The sequence below is a fragment of the Oryctolagus cuniculus genome, chromosome 1 (genome assembly GCF_051225735.1).
Source record: "Oryctolagus cuniculus isolate XC-2025 breed Fujian yellow rabbit chromosome 1, ASM5122573v1, whole genome shotgun sequence".
In the NCBI taxonomy this organism is placed as follows: domain Eukaryota; kingdom Metazoa; phylum Chordata; class Mammalia; order Lagomorpha; family Leporidae; genus Oryctolagus; species Oryctolagus cuniculus.
The window spans coordinates 116112640-116127884 of record NC_142867.1 but is presented as its reverse complement, the minus strand read 5'-3'; the positions used below and the strand labels follow the sequence as shown (position 1 = coordinate 116127884).

Genomic DNA, 15245 nt, shown 5'->3' with positions numbered 1-15245 from the left:
GAGCGAGAGGTCTTCTATCTGCTTGTTCACTCCCCAGATGGCCGCAACAACCGGAGCTGCACCGATCCAAAGCCAGGAGCCAGGAGCTTCCTCCAGGTCTCCCATGTGGGTGCAGGGGCCCAAATGCTTGGGTCATCTTCTACTGCTTTCCCAGGCCATAGCAGAGAGCTGGATCAGAAGAGGAGCAGCCGGGACTAGAACTGGCACCCTTATGGGATGCTGGTGCTTCAGGCCAGGGCTTTAACCCACTGCACCACAGTGCTGGCCCCTGAAGATGCTTCTGCTCACTTATCCCAGTGTGGACCCTCTGTCCATGCAAGTGATGACCAGATGGCCAGATAACACTGCCTTGAATTTCTTGAGAGTTTCAAATACAATTAATATTACTTTGCTTTGAGTTTTTTAAACTTTAAGTTAATTATAGTGCTGCTGATTTTAACTCTATGTTTAAAAATGAAATTTGTTTCCTTCTAGTCAAACACAATATTTAATTTTTTGATTCAAAATTAGTTTATACCAGTTTCATTTTAAGCTCTAAAAAAAGCTTTTCTGTGCTTTTTTTAAAAAAAGATTTATTTGGGGCCGGCACTGTGGTATAGTGAGTAAAGCCACTGCCTCCAGTGCCAGCATCTCATATGGGTGCCAATTGGAGTCCCGGCTGCTCCACTTTCAATCCAGCTCTCTGCTATAGCCTGGGAAAGCAGTAGAAGATGGCCCAGGTCCTTTGGCCTGGAAGAAGCTCCTGGCTTCAGATCGGCACAGCTCTGGCTGTTGCAGCCAATTGGGGAGTAAACCAGCGGATGGAAGACCCCCCCAACACACACACCTCTCCTTCTCTCTTTGTGTAACTCTTTCAAATAAATAAATAAATCTCTTTTTTAAAAGATGGAAATGCAGAGGGATAGAGAGAAGGGGAGAGATAAAGAGAGGAAGAGGTCTTAAATTCTGCTGGTTCTCTTCCCAAATGGCTGCCACAGTCAGGTTTGGTCCAGCTGAATCCAGGAGCCAGGAACTCCATCCTGGTCTCCCACGTGAGTGACAGGGACCCAGGTACTTGAGCCATCTTCTGCTACCTTCTCAGGCAGATTAGCAGGAATCTGGATTGGAAGCAGAGTAGCCAGGATTCACACTGGTACTCTGAGAAGCCAGCACTGCAAACAGCTTAATCTACTGCATCATAAACATCGTCCCTCTTCTGTTTTTAGAAAAGGGTTCTCTGTATTCTCTGTCTCACCACCAACAGTGGACTAGTTTTAAAATATCAGTGAGTATTGTTTTCATTTGTTATACTTCAGGGACTCTGCTTTTATTATTAACTCATGCAAAGGGAGCATCTGAAGGAACTTCAATGTCCCTATATGACAATGCTTGTGGTTGTCTTACCTCTGCATCTTCCAGGCAATGAGGGGTAAACTCTTTTACCAAGTACAGTTTTGCATTTATGAATCGCTGCAACATCAGAAATCTCTTCTCATTGCAACAAACTTATTTTTTTTCTTAGCACGGTTGAAGGTGGGCAGAATCAGAGTAAAAGTCAGACAAGTTCCGTGTTGGAGCTGAGTCCTTCAAGTCCTCCCCTTTGTCCCCAGGCCCCCATCATCCTGCTGCTCTCTGGGCATGCACGCATCCAACAGGTTCCTTTTGTAAAATGTGCACCCTGAACAGATCCTGACAGTCCAGATTTGTTCTGAACAGTGCAGGCGGGCTGCTCCTCTTCCCTTCTGCACACTACATCTGTTAGTGCAGCCCACACTGGCACTTGCTTGCTTGGCAGCTGTGTCCCACTTTGGATTCATTCTGAATTTGCAATATGATGTACTCACTTTAAAAAAAAAAACAGACTGTAAGTCTAAATCTGCATGTGGCATGCAAGGTGGCCCACGTTCTGACCTCCCTCTAGATTTTTAACTTTGTCAGTCTGCTCCTCCCATCGCACACTGCTTCACCTAGTGCTCAGGGTACCCTGCTCCTCTCTGCTGCTCCATCTGCCACCACACGTCAGAATCACTCAGAGCATCCATGAAACACACAAATGTGTACACTGCTCCACAGCTTTGAAGGACACCTGGTGGTCTTCAAAACGTGGGTGCTGTCCACCTTCCCATGCCTCTCTGCCTTCCTCGCAGCGCAACCAGGAGTGACTAAGCGCTCTCCCTCTGGGAACAGAGCACATCACCAGTAGTATGCCACGCTCTGTGGTCTGGCTTACTCATAGTTATGGCTAGGTGTTCCCTGCTAGGTTATTAATGCCGTGAGGGCACGGTTAGTGTTTTGTTCATCTTTGTATCTTTAGTTGAGGACCAGACCTGACACAGAGTGGACTTCAGTGAATGGCTGTTGAATGAGGGCGTGGATGGATCGTAGATGATGCCCGCATGCCCTTTCTCCCTGCCAGCCTTTGAGGACAGGGCTCAAGTCCACGTCTGCTGCATCTCCACCACTTCCAGGGCCAGGCTTTCAGTCTGTGTCTGGACCATCCATGTCCCCTCCACCTCATTCCGCACCAGTTCTGAGCACACACACTTGGAAAGTGCAGGTGAAGGTGCAGACATGTGGACCGTGGCTATTTTCAAGTTTGTCTCATGATCTTCCTTCTCTGTCTCCTCCCTCTCTCCTCGTTTCCCAATGCCCCCCTCTCACCGGCCCCTCCCTGCCACCTGCCCCTCCTTCCCTGTCACCCGCCCTCTCTGCAGTCAGCGTCTGCTTCCCCGTGTGTGTGGAAGTGCCCTCGGAGACGGAGGCTGTCCAGGGCACCCCCATGAAGCTGCGCTGCATCTCCTGCATGAAGAGGGAGGAGGTGGAGGCCACCACGGTAGTGGAATGGTTCTACAGGCCCGAGGGCGGCAAAGACTTCCTTGTATGTCCTCCGGCTGACTTTGGCCTTTCTTTTGCTGGTCTCTGCTGTTGTGTGCCCGACTCCTGACAGTCTAGGGGATGGCAATTTAGCACACTCGGGCTTTTTTTTCTTCCAAGTGCTGACAGCTCCTCAGTGGATAAGTGACAGCCTTAGTATAGCTCAGCTCCTTTGAACCAGGGAGAAAGGCACTTGGCCAGCCTCAAGCACCCCTGGGTACCAGCAGGAAGAAGGATGAGGAGGAGATAAACCGTATTTAGAGCCGGTTGTGGCTAGGCACAAAACTAGGCACTTGGCGAGTATTTCCATTTAATTCCCCACACCATCCCCTGGAGAATTGAAATAAAACAGAGCACGGTTATATGCAATAACACAGGTTAGCTCCTTGAGGTCACACAGAAATAAGGATGAAAGCGATGACCAAGGCTGATGGTCAGCTGTCCAGCTGCATCCATGGGCAGAATGTTTACTTCGTTCTCCAGTGGGTCCGTGCTGTGCCTCACCTCCCATGTGGCCCCAGCACCCTCCCTCCCACCAGGAACCCCTAGTCCTCCCCATGACACACACTTCTGGCAGAGCAGGGAGCCCTCCCAACTCTGATCCTGTGCCACAGCCAATGTCAGTGGCACAGATGGCTGGTGAGCATCTGTTTGTAGTCCCACTTTGGAGGTGACCATTATCTACTCTTCCACTGACTCTGGGGCCAGGGTGCCTGGGTTTGAGGCTGGATTCCACTCTTAGCTCTGTGCCCTGGAACACACAACCCAACCTCTCTCTGCCTGTTTCCTGGTTTTAAAAATGGGGTATGTGACATAGCTACCTTATAGGTTGTTACCAGGACTCATGAGCTCTGATTTTCTGGGTTAGTAGAAAGTACTTCCTGGAATACGAGGAAACACTGTATTGTTTCCCGGAGAAATGATATATACACAGAAGTGGGGAAACTGAGGCTCAGGAAGTTAGGTAAGAGAGAGTTCGCATTTGACAGCAGTTACAAGGCACTTTTTATTACACCACGTTGTTGTTCTGGGGCCAGGTTCTCTTGCACAAAGATTTTTAATGGAGACAGCCCTGGGTGGAACTGGCTTTTGCTAGCTCCTGTTTCTTGCTTTCCTAAAGCTGAACTCGTTCCTTTTTTCCCCCCAAGATTTATTTTATTTATTTGAAAGGTAGGAGGACAGGGAAACAGAGAGAGAGAGAGAGAGAGAGAGACAGAGAGAGAAAGACAGAGAAAGAAAGAGAGTGAGAATCTTGCACCTGCTGGTTCACTCTCCAAGTAGCCACAATGGCTGGGGTCAGGCTGAAGCCAAGAGCCTGGAACTCCATCCAGGTCTCCCACATGGGTACAAGGGTCCAAGCACTTGGGCCATCTTCTGCTGCTTTCCCAGGTGCATTAGCAGGGAGCTGGATCAGAGGTAGAGCAGTCAGGATGCAAACCGGCACCTGTATGGGATGCCAGCACCACAGGCGTAGCCTAACCTGCCATGCCACAATGCCAGCCCCACTGCCCATCTTTCTCCATCTTTGTTCTCTCCTGCCCTTTGCATCTCCTCATCCTCCCCCAACAAAAAATTCTAGGTCTCCTGGTGCGTCCTCTCTCTTTCCTAACCACCTGCGATTCTTCTCTACCCCATTCCCATCTTGCTGTCCTACTCTATCTCCTCTCTGGGCCCTATCCTCTTCTGTCTCTGTACCTGCAGATCTACGAGTACCGAAATGGCCACCAGGAGGTGGAGAGCCCCTTCCAGGGGCGCCTGCAGTGGAACGGGAGCAAGGACCTGCAGGATGTGTCCATCACCGTGCTCAATGTCACTCTGAATGACTCCGGCCTCTACACCTGTAACGTGTCCCGAGAGTTTGAGTTTGAGGCGCACCGGCCCTTCGTGAAGACGACGCGGCTGATTCCCCTCCGAGTCACCGAGGAGGGTGAGGCTGAGGCTAGAGTGCCCTGCTCTGTGGGACTCACTGGAGTGGGGCAGGAGGGCTGTGGGTTTCCACACAAGCGAGGCCTTTGAAGAATGCAAAAGCTTGTGTTTTTAGCCAGCTTCCTGCAAGCTGTCTGATCAATTTATCTGGTCAAAGTCTGCCTCTCCTGAAAGCAGGAAAGCTTGGAGATGACAGAATGATCTCTTCCTGGTCCGTACAGAGAAGGGAACCCCCAGATACTGATTCAACTCCCACTTCTTCTCTGGCCTGTGTTGTGTCCCTGACTCAGTGGGCTCAGGGAGATCTCACGAGGTTAGCTACAGGTCATCTCTCCTCCCGTGGAAATCACTGGATCTCTAACTTCAGCCAGCCTCAGAATCTCCAGCAGGGCTTTGTGGATGCAGACTCTGCTTCTGCAAGTGGAGCCCACGAGTGTTGCCTTGTTTACGAAATGCCAGGTGATGCTGAGGCCACAGGAGCCATCCAGTGAGAGCCACTCTCCAGTGTCTGTCACCACCGCTGCAACACCTTCCTTACTGTGGCCTCTCGCCTTACACTCTTGGCTGGGAGCAGGGAACAAGTAATAGCTCTCAAGTTCTTAATTTAAAATCCTCAAGCTCCCACACTAGTTCCTTGTTAGTGAGTGGGAAGTTCTTTCAGCAGCCTACTCAAAGATTTCTGTTGCAGTCTTGAGTCCAGAATTTTGCGGGTGAGCGTGGAGGGTGCTCAGACACTGCTCTTGCTCTGCTGCCAATGGACTCACAGAACTGAGCCCCTGGCTCCTCCCAGTGCATCCTGCCTTGGGTTTCCTCCTCCGGGCTCCACGGTCGTTCCATTTAGTTAGCTTTTCTCAGCCTGTTTTGAGCCTGTTCTTAGCATCACTGCTGCCTAATATGCACAGTGGTGAGCCGGCCAGTGAACGGTGTGAGGCACGGAAGAAAAGGTGAAGTTAAAGTTTGGGCTCTTTCTAGAAAAAGGATCTGGGAATCCTAACCTCCAGGCCACCAGTTTACTTATTTTTTAATCATGTCATTGTGAGAAAGAAGATTGCTTTGTCTTGAGAGTGAGCGATGAGAAAGATGCAACTGGTTAGACATAGACAGTAAGACCAAATTGCAGGTAGGTCAGTTCTCAAAGCGCAGGAGGACTTTTGAGTCCCTTGCATGGAGACCTGATGAGTCACCGTCCCCTCTGAGCCCTCCGGTTCTTAGCTGCTTCTGTTTACACTGCGCGCCTCCCTGCCGTGGTGGGGGTGAGACAGCCTGGCGCCCTCTCCTGGTCACCATCAGGAACTGCTGGCTGGGACCTGCCAGGCCCTGGGATGGTGCCTGTTGTCTCTACCCCCTGTTCCCTCAGGTTTTTACCCCTAGAGACCCTGGTACACAACTGGTAGAAAGTGTGGCAAAGCTCAGCTGGTTGCCTGCCAGGCACCAGAGCAAGCCTGGTAAGGAAGGAAGGAAAAACAACTTTGTTGTCAGAGCCACAGTGCCGCGTGGATGGTCCGGCTGGAATGCAGCTTGGATATCATTTAATCCACTGGGGCCTCCATGCCATTGCAGGTGTGAGTTGGGGTGGGATCTCAGGTGATAAGAGGGTACAGCCAGGCTGCCCCTCACTTCGTGGCTTGGAGAACAGAGCTCTGCAGGGGTGGGGGACTTGCTTGGGACAGGAAGCAGGTAGCACCAGAAACTGGGCTGGATTGCAGATCTGCTTATCAGGCTGGCTCTGTTCCCAGTGCATCCTTCCCTTCTGCCACCATCCCCTCTCCAACACGCTGCTTCTTTTCTTTGCCTCTGTGACCCCTCCCCCGGGGGGGAGGCAGCCCTGCCCACCAGATGTCCTCTGCCTCATATTGCCCATGACACACCCTACCCATCTCCTCTATTCCTCTGGTCCCAGAGAAGCCCCCAGGTTCTCTTAGTTGGGCCTGGATTTGCCCTGGCTTTGGCTTTCACCTCCTGACTCTGAAACAGAAATACGAGGGCTCTTCACTTAGAGATGTCTAATAATACTGAGGACGGCACCCTGTGTTACCACTTCTCAGCAACTGCATTTGAAAAGAGATTGCAGGTTTTAAGACAGACATGTCACAAACAGTGTATCAGGCAGTCGCAAAGGCACAAGAAGACATTTGGGGTGTATGGCATTCTCTGCAACCTCAAGATGTTATCTGTGTCTTCCAGTTCCATTTAGGAAACTTGGATGATCCCGGAGCTCCTAGATTGTCTGAAGTGAATGTCATGGTTGGCTATGCTGTACTTTTTTTTTTTTTTTTTTTTTTTTGAGACAGAAAGGGCTCTCAGCCACTGGTCTGCTCCCCAAATGCCTGCAACAGCCAGGGCTGAGCCAGGCTAAAGTCAGGAGCCAGGAGCTCAATCCAGACCTTCCACTTGGATGGTGGGAACCCAGTTATTTGAGCATCCCCACTGCCTCCCAGGGTGTGCATTGGCAGAAGGCTGAAGTCAAGAGCATACTGAACCCAGGCACTGTGATGCAGATCCTAGGTCTTACTCACTGGGCTAAACACACACCCGAGACGTGCTGTGCTAATTTTAACAAGCAAGGATGACATGGGCCCTAGGGAAACACTGGGCCATGAATCTACTGGTAGGAGTTGGCAAGGGTAGAGGTGGCTGCAACCTCCCTCCTACTAGGACACAGTGGCCATGTATCATGTTTTCATTGGCCATTTTTGTCAATTGAGAAACAAAGATCAATACTTATTTTTAGTGATTCATTCAAGAAATACCTACTGGGTACTTTGGACATTCCAAGATGAGACAGCAGACTGATAAACCACAGTCAATAGAAAAGAGACAAACTTCACAGTACACCCTCAGAACCCTCATCACGGAGGGACAAAGTGAATGAGAAGAATGTGAGTGAGGACATTTCCATATGAGAGGGCGCCCAGCGGAGTCCAGGAGCCCTGTGAGGAGACAGGAAAGCAGCAGCTGGGGATTCAGTCCAGAAGAGGGGAGAGGAAGAAGAAACCTCTGCAGATTCTGAAATACCAAGGTGTGGGTGCCAAGTTTTTCTGGCCAGCTGAATGGGAATGGGGTGAAAAGAGCTGGCCTGCGAAGGGCTTGCATGTCGGGTTAGCAGAGTCTGGGCTTGACCCCGCGACGGCATGGAGCACAGGAGGGTTTTCAGCAAGGAAGTTGCAGACCTCGATCTGTGCTTCAGAAATAGTGAGGGAGCAAGTGATGTGGCACAGCGGGTTCAGCCACTGCTTGTGACACCTGCATCCACATCAGAGTGCCAGGTCAAGTTCCAGCCACGCTGCTTCCCATCCAGCTTCCTGCCTACGCATCCTGGGAGGTAGCAGAAGATGGCTGAAGTGCATGCACCCCTGCCCTCCCCATGGAGAGTCTGATTGAGTTCTGGCTCCTGGCTTCCGCCTAGCCCAAATCTGGCTGTGGCATGTGCAATGTTTCTTTTAATCCAGGACTGGTTGGCTACATGGAAGTGGGAGCCGTGGGTATGAGGGCCAACAGTAACTGTATAGTTAGCTCACTCTGAGCCCAAGATTCCTTCTGCTGCCCTGCTACTTCTTCCAGCCATCACACTCCTGCATTTTCATCTCCAGAGCGGCCGATGAAAAGCAGTAAGAGGCTGGCGCTGTGGCTCACTAGGCTAATCCTCCACCTTGCGGCGCCGGCACACTGGGTTCTAGTCCCGGTCGGGGCGCCGGATTCTGTCCCGGTTGCCCCTCTTCCAGGCCAGCTCTCTGTTGTGGCCCGGGAGTGCAGTGGAGGATGGCCCAGTACTTGGGCCCTGCACCCCATGGGAGACCAGGAGAAGTACCTGGCTCCTGCCATCGGATCAGCGCGGTGTGCCGGCCGCAGCGCGCCAGCCGTGGCGGCCATTGGAGGGTGAACCAACGGCAAAGGAAGACCTTTCTCTCTGTCTCTCTCTCTCACTATCCACTCTGCCTGTCAAAAAAAAAAAAAAAAAAAGAAAAAGGAAAAAAAGAAAAGCAGTAAGAAAGCTGACGTCAGGACAGCTGTAGGATAAGAAACTCCTCTGGTGTCCTCTGAGTTCCTTTGAACTCTGGGCTTTCTTAATCCATCCTTAAAAACAAGCCTCCTGTCTGTCCCAGTGACAGCGCTCGGTTTGTGGGACACCACACCCGTGCTTAGCCTCACTCTCCTCCTTACAGCTGGAGAGGACTTCACCTCCGTGGTCTCAGAGATCATGATGTACATCCTTCTGGTCTTCCTCACCCTGTGGCTGCTCATAGAGATGGTTTATTGCTACAGGAAGGTTTCAAAGGCCGAAGAGGCAGCACAAGAAAACGCGTAAGTCCAATGATGCCAAAGGAATGCTAGCTAGCACCTTCAGGATGCTTGCTGTCCCAGGTGAGCCACTAAGCAATCTGTATACATCTTCCACCTTCTTCTCCTAACAGCCTTTGAGGTAGGCACTGCTATTATGCCCATTTTACACATGGGAACACTGAGTCTGACCGTTTTCCTGAGGCTACTGGAAAAGGCAAAATGAAGTTTTAATTCAAGCCTGCTGACTGCTGGCCTCCACCCCCCCACCCAAGACCTGAGTGAGCACCTGTTAGAAAACATGGAGTCTGAGAGACCACATTGGCCTCAGGAAGAGGAAAGACAGAAAAACTCCCACGGATTCCTGGCAACATTCACGGGGCAGGAAGCTAAAAAGCCCCAGCTGTTACCACCTAAAATTGTTTGATAAAAATGAAGAAAACATCCTTTTGCATATGTATGATGTCAGGGAAATAAAAAGTTAAGGCCAGGTCGAGATAAAAAGTGTGATTCTGAGGGAGGCTGTAACTCCTGGTGACCTGGGTGCTGGGATTTTAGTGCTTGGACAGGAAGTGCCCGTGCTTGGACAGGAAGTGTCCAGGTTTGACAGGAAGTGCCCGTGCTTGGACAGGAAGTGTCTGCAATCAGGGTCACATAAAAAGCACAGTTGGAACTGAGGCCCTCAGCAAAGCTAGGATCCTCAGAAGGCTATAGCTCACACAGAAGTAGACTGGGAGTAAGCACTGGCCCAGGAAAATGCCAAGCAAAGTTACCCATTTTGGTCTAATTCCAACTAGAAGAATGAAACAGTCCTAAGAATTAGCATCAACGCCTGCTTTCACAGTGTTTGGCATTTAAGTTTATATGACCTGCCCACGTGAGCCAGGAACCTCATAAGCTGTGAAATTCAATAAAAACTAGTCCCTGGCCAGTGATAACCATGTTTCACAGAGGCAAATGGAAACCCATCTTGAAGGGACCCCACCTTTAGCCAAAGCCTAACTGGGTTCCCCAGATTAAGTGCTGTCACATCTGATTCACAATCCAGTTCCAAACCAGAACACACTGTAGGAAAGAGCTGAGGCTCAGACACAGAAGGGCCTGATAAAGTACAGAAAATAAGCGCACTTAAAATACAGCAATAAAGGAAGCAATCAAAAACACACGAACAAAGTAGGCTGCTAAGAAAAAAAAAAAAAACAGACAAATTAGGAATGACAACAAAAATTCTTCAATTGAAAAAGATAGCAAAATTTAAAATTCAATGGGCTGGCTAATTTAGAATATTAGAGACTGGTTAGCAAAAGAGAAATGTGAGGAGTTATACAGGATTAAGCACAGAGATGGAAAAGGATGAGCTGTAACAAAGAAAACCCATTAGGACAGAATACAAAGGCACAAACCAAAGAGGGGGAATAATGATAAATTTGATTATACTACATATAAGAATCTAATGTTCACTATAAGAATCACTAAGCAAATTTCTAGACAAAAAACAGACTTGGAGAAATGTTCCAGACATGAAACCATCAGTGAAAAATCAATGAGAAAAAAAAATCTCACAAGAAAAACTGGCACAGCAAATGGACAGAGGACAGAAATAGAAGCACCAATAGCTCCTAAACATGAAGAGATGCTCGATTTAAACAGGGACTAGGGAAATGAAAAGGAAAGCAAGTGTAAGATACAGTTTCTCACCCATCAGTTTGGCCAGAATCTTAACCAAATAATAATACTAAGTCCTGAGGACAGTGCAGACAATGAGAAGACACATCCTGCTGGTGGGTGTACCTGGATCTGCTGGAAGGGCCATTCTAGCTGTCTCTTGGGAACTGCAGAGTTTTTCTGCAGACACCTTTGTCCCTGAGCCCTGCTCTTTCCCCTTTGTTGTCCCCTCCTCACTGGACACTGAAGCACTGATGCCCTTGCCCCTTCCTCATGTCCTCCTCCAGGTCTGACTACCTTGCCATCCCTTCAGAGAACAAGGAGAACTCTGCGGTCCCAGTGGAGGAATAGAACAGAAGCGGTACGACAGAGGTGATCTACAGGGACTTACATGGGAGGGGAAGGTGGAGGTGGGCGGCAGCTTGCACAGGGGACTTTAAATTGGTCCCTGAGATTAATGCCGACTCTGTCCATGGTCCCCACATTCCTTTACATTGACACCCAAGCCACAAAGCTTTGTCCGACATCAAGCCCTTCAGAAGATGGACTGCCTTGGCCTTAGTCTTGGGGCAACCTGAACTCCTTACCCCTGGTAACAAAGGCCTAATCATTTCTCCCATTCCCCAGATTGGATCAATGAGTCTTTGGGCTGGGCTGGAAATTTTCAGTGTGTTGTTTTGTTATTGGTAGGTGGCCTGAACACTGAGGGACTGAATAGCCCAGGTTCAGTGATGTCAACAGCATCATGAGGGTACCCCAAGGGTCCCATCACTTCTCTTCCTGCATCCATCTTTCTCTTCATTCGTCCACACATCCACCCACCTGTGAGCTTTCACCTCTGACATGAAACCATCATAACTCCATCAGATCTCTACGCACCCTGAGATTTGGCCAGAACTGAGGAGCCAACATCTCTACACAGACTCAACCTCTCCCTGTCCTAGCTTTCAAGCAAGCAACTCCTGTGCCAGCTGGACTTCTCCCCCTGAGCTTCCAATGATTTCATACAAGTGCTAGAGGTAGCACTTGCCTCTGCCCCTAACTGGCTGGAACTGACTCGTTCTCCATTGCTGCAACAGAATGGATGTCTACGTGGAAGGAAGCAGGACTGACTAGTTTGGATTAAAGCAAACACATGTCATAAACTTGGATTTCTTGAAGTCAGTGTTTCCAAGCTCATGGCTCTCTGGGCTAGAGCACCAGAATGAAACATCTCTCTCTTTAGGTTCCCTAGATCCTTATGCATGGACTCAAATGCTCTCTGGAGCTTAGTTTTCCAGGGCTAGATCTTGATAGGTTTCTGAGGCCTGGGTTGGATTCAGTCCTTCCAAGCAGCCAAAGACAGTGCACGGGACAGTGCACGGGAGCGCCCCCTGAGGAGGATACCACCTGGGCTCTGGGACTGAAATTCCCAAGTTCTTCCTCTAAAAATGTCTGTGAATCAGTATTATTCCTCATTTCATAGGAGGCAACTCAGACTCACACAGCGTTCAAGTGAGTGACAGACTTAAGAGGATGAGAGAAAAGCCTTAAGCGTTGCCCAGTGTACTCCCTGGGATGGATCACTGAGCTTGGCTATGGCAATGGCTCTTTTACAAGCACAGATGAGAGTGGGTTGCCCAGCTGAGGTTAGCTCTGATTACATGGAGGTAACTAGAAATTGGCCAAAAAATCACAGATGGACACGAGGTGGACCCAAAGGATGTGCTTGGTGTAAAGATGCGTGGATGCATCTGAGAACATTTAACCAGGAAGAATGCTGTTGAACCTGAGATGGGTGGTGAGCGTAAGAGCAGAAGGGAGGGCTGCTTCATCTCTGAAGCCATGTTGGCTTTGTGTTTTTCCTCCCAGATTATGAGGGAGTAGGGAACTAGTGGGAAAAATCAGTCAACATCTCCTGTTTCATTCTGATTGAATGGCCCAAGGGTGACAACCTTCAGCACATTGTCACGCGGGGAAGGACTCTCTATGGATTTTAAGAAGATACAAGTGATTGCGATTCAAGGGCAGAGAGATCCCTTGAATCCGGGGAGCTGCAGGGCAAGACCACTGTGCACTGACTCTGGGCTCCCCCTGGAAAGCTCATTCTTTCATCTCTTCCATCCCTGAAGAGGAATTAGAAACCACACCCTTATCCCATATTAGAGTCTGAATTTGTTCAATATCTGCAATAAATTCAGGACCCTTGTGATGGGTAATTTCCCACACAATCCCTCTGAAGTAGGGGAGAGAAAACAGAACAGTTTTCTTATTTTATAGTTAGAAAAACAGGCTTGGATTAGTGCCAGGTTTTCCCAGTCATGTAGCCTGTGGATGCTGTAGCTTGCCATAGTAGCAAACTACTTCTTATCTCTCCACTTGCCTCTTGGTTCCAGTGGATCTTGCATCTAACTTATTCCCATGTAGTATACATAGCGGCCTTTCTCTCTTTTCTGCTTAAGAAAATGATGGTTCTGGAGTGCAGTTTTTTGGAGCTGAATGGCATCGGTCATGTTTATCCCCACTCTTCAGTTTTCTAACTCTTCTTGTCCTAGATACTTTCATTAAAACTATATGGTTTGCAAAGCATTTTCACTTCAATTATTTTATTTCTTTTCCACAACTAGTCCTGTGAAATGGATATTATTAATACTTGTGATACATTTCCAAAGTTAAGTAGCTTTACTAAGTCATGAGGTCACCTGGTTGGTAAGTCCAGCCAGAATCCAAGTCTCTGACTCTTTTTCCAGTTCCTTTCCATGTAGACCAGAGATTCTTCTTTCTTATTTTTTTTCACTTCTGTTCAATCTTTGCCTCTCTTTCTTGTTCTGATGTTTGGCATCTTCTCTCACCCTAATCCCCTTCACGCTTCTTTAATGCTTTGCTTCTTGATGGATTGCTAGAAATGTGTTTTGAGAGTCAATTCTACTTTGGTTATGTTTCTGGTTGGTTTGTGCACCCTTTTTCCTCCTGAATTGCAATTAAACTCCTTCCTGGGAGACTTGATCATGGCTATATATCCACAAGGTACTGTGATCACCAGTCTACTTCAGTTTGTCCCCCAGCTCTCTGGTTCTCCCTGTATTTCTTTAAAAGACCCAGACTAAATGTATGTAGCTTTTGAAACTTTATCTGGCATGTGGTTGCTTACTAAAGGGCTTATTAGAAGAGTCCTCAAGGGCTATTATCACCTTAGAAACCCCATCTGTTGTCTTGGTGCTGGGTATTTCCCTTGACTGGTCCTAAATGACACAATTCACTAAAGGCCAAGCTAGGTTGGGTCTGACCTCCCCTTGGTTACTGTGTCACAGCCGTGACTTGATTGCTCAACTCTGTGAGCCCTGGAAGCACCTTGCCCTCTTGACTTGAACTGTCAGCCCAGTCTCTTTATCAAAGCCCCAACCCCTGTGTGGAAATACTTTGTCAGTCCGTGCTTGTCCCTACCCTAGCTAGCCTTTATCTTTAGTCTGTTTAAAAGCGCTATCCTTTAGTTTCCTCATCCCCAAACATCCGCATACCCAGACTTCCTTCTGAGTGTCTGGTTTTTCCTTAAATGTCAAACAAGAAATATTAGTAGGAAAGGAATTCCTCTAAGCAGGAATGTGCTGGGAAATGTCATGAGTAGTGAATGGTTCAGGGAAGACAGCGGGTCCCTCTCCTCCCCTAATACCAGATCTAAAAGAAAAGTAGACCCAACTTAGAATCAGTGAATCCATTTCACATAAATCAGAGGGAAAAGGCTGTGTGATTGCATTTTTGCAGGAAGAAGGAAAAGGAAGAGTTACACACACTCAAGTAGATCCTTCTTCCCTTTTCTGGTTTAACGTGGAAATAAAAAAAAAATCAGACTTCTTTCACCTCATTTTACAAATCAGAAAATACCTAACAGCGAATTCACCAAGTCACTGTAAATATATCTGACCAGTACTTGGTGTGCTCATGAGTCCAGCCATCCACCCATTCTGCAAAGAAGCACCCACTGCGCATCAAGCACTAGCCTGGACCCTCAGTGTGCCCTGTTGTCTTAGGTCTGAAAGACAGCATCATCCAAGCTTGACTTGATCTCTGAAAGCTCACGTAGTTCACATTTGATTCAGCCAACTTTCTCCCTGTACTGACTACGCTAGGACCCGGTAGATAAGTACATCTAAGCAAGTGGAAGTTACAGATCCACCTCAGCCTCTTTCACAGGCAGCCAAACCCAGCACCGTTCATGTCCTGTCCCTTTGCTGTGCATCACCACTGGGCAACAGCTGCATTTAACGGGCAGTGTGTGTGTGATGAGGAGGGAGGCCACTGAGGGGCAGTGCTCATAGGTTTGTGAAGCACCACTGAACACAATGAGAAAATTCTTAGTCTTGCGACAGAACTGGTCCCCACATTGTCACCTTCATATTGCTTTTTCTTGATTTTCCACAGCCAATCTTTTTCTGAATTCTAGAAATGTTGTTCCAGACCACCCGAGCCCTCGACAACTTGATGCCTGTGTGTAGTGTTTTTCAGTAAACTCCCTGTTTGTGTCAATAAACTGTCACTGAGAACCA

General features: G+C 48.6%; 1 protein-coding gene across 12 annotated transcripts in view; it reads left to right on the top strand.

Annotated features, from left to right (window-relative positions):
- Positions 1-15245, top strand: part of SCN3B (sodium voltage-gated channel beta subunit 3) — a 22354-nt gene extending 7109 nt beyond the window's left edge. For 3 of the 12 annotated variants that reach the window (XM_070047616.2, XM_070047615.2, XM_008260221.5), the window contains exons 3-7: positions 2694-2857; positions 4555-4780; positions 8943-9081; positions 11010-11083; positions 11413-15245. In XM_070047616.2, coding sequence (XP_069903717.1) covers positions 2694-2857; positions 4555-4780; positions 8943-9081; positions 11010-11073 — 593 coding nt within the window. In that variant the 3' untranslated portion in view covers positions 11074-11083; positions 11413-15245. Of the gene's footprint in view, positions 1-2693; positions 2858-4554; positions 4781-8942; positions 9082-11009; positions 11095-11412 lie in introns of all 12 variants that reach the window. The other 9 variants (XM_070047639.2, XM_070047634.2, XM_002708321.6 and 6 more) reach the window with 3 other exon arrangements.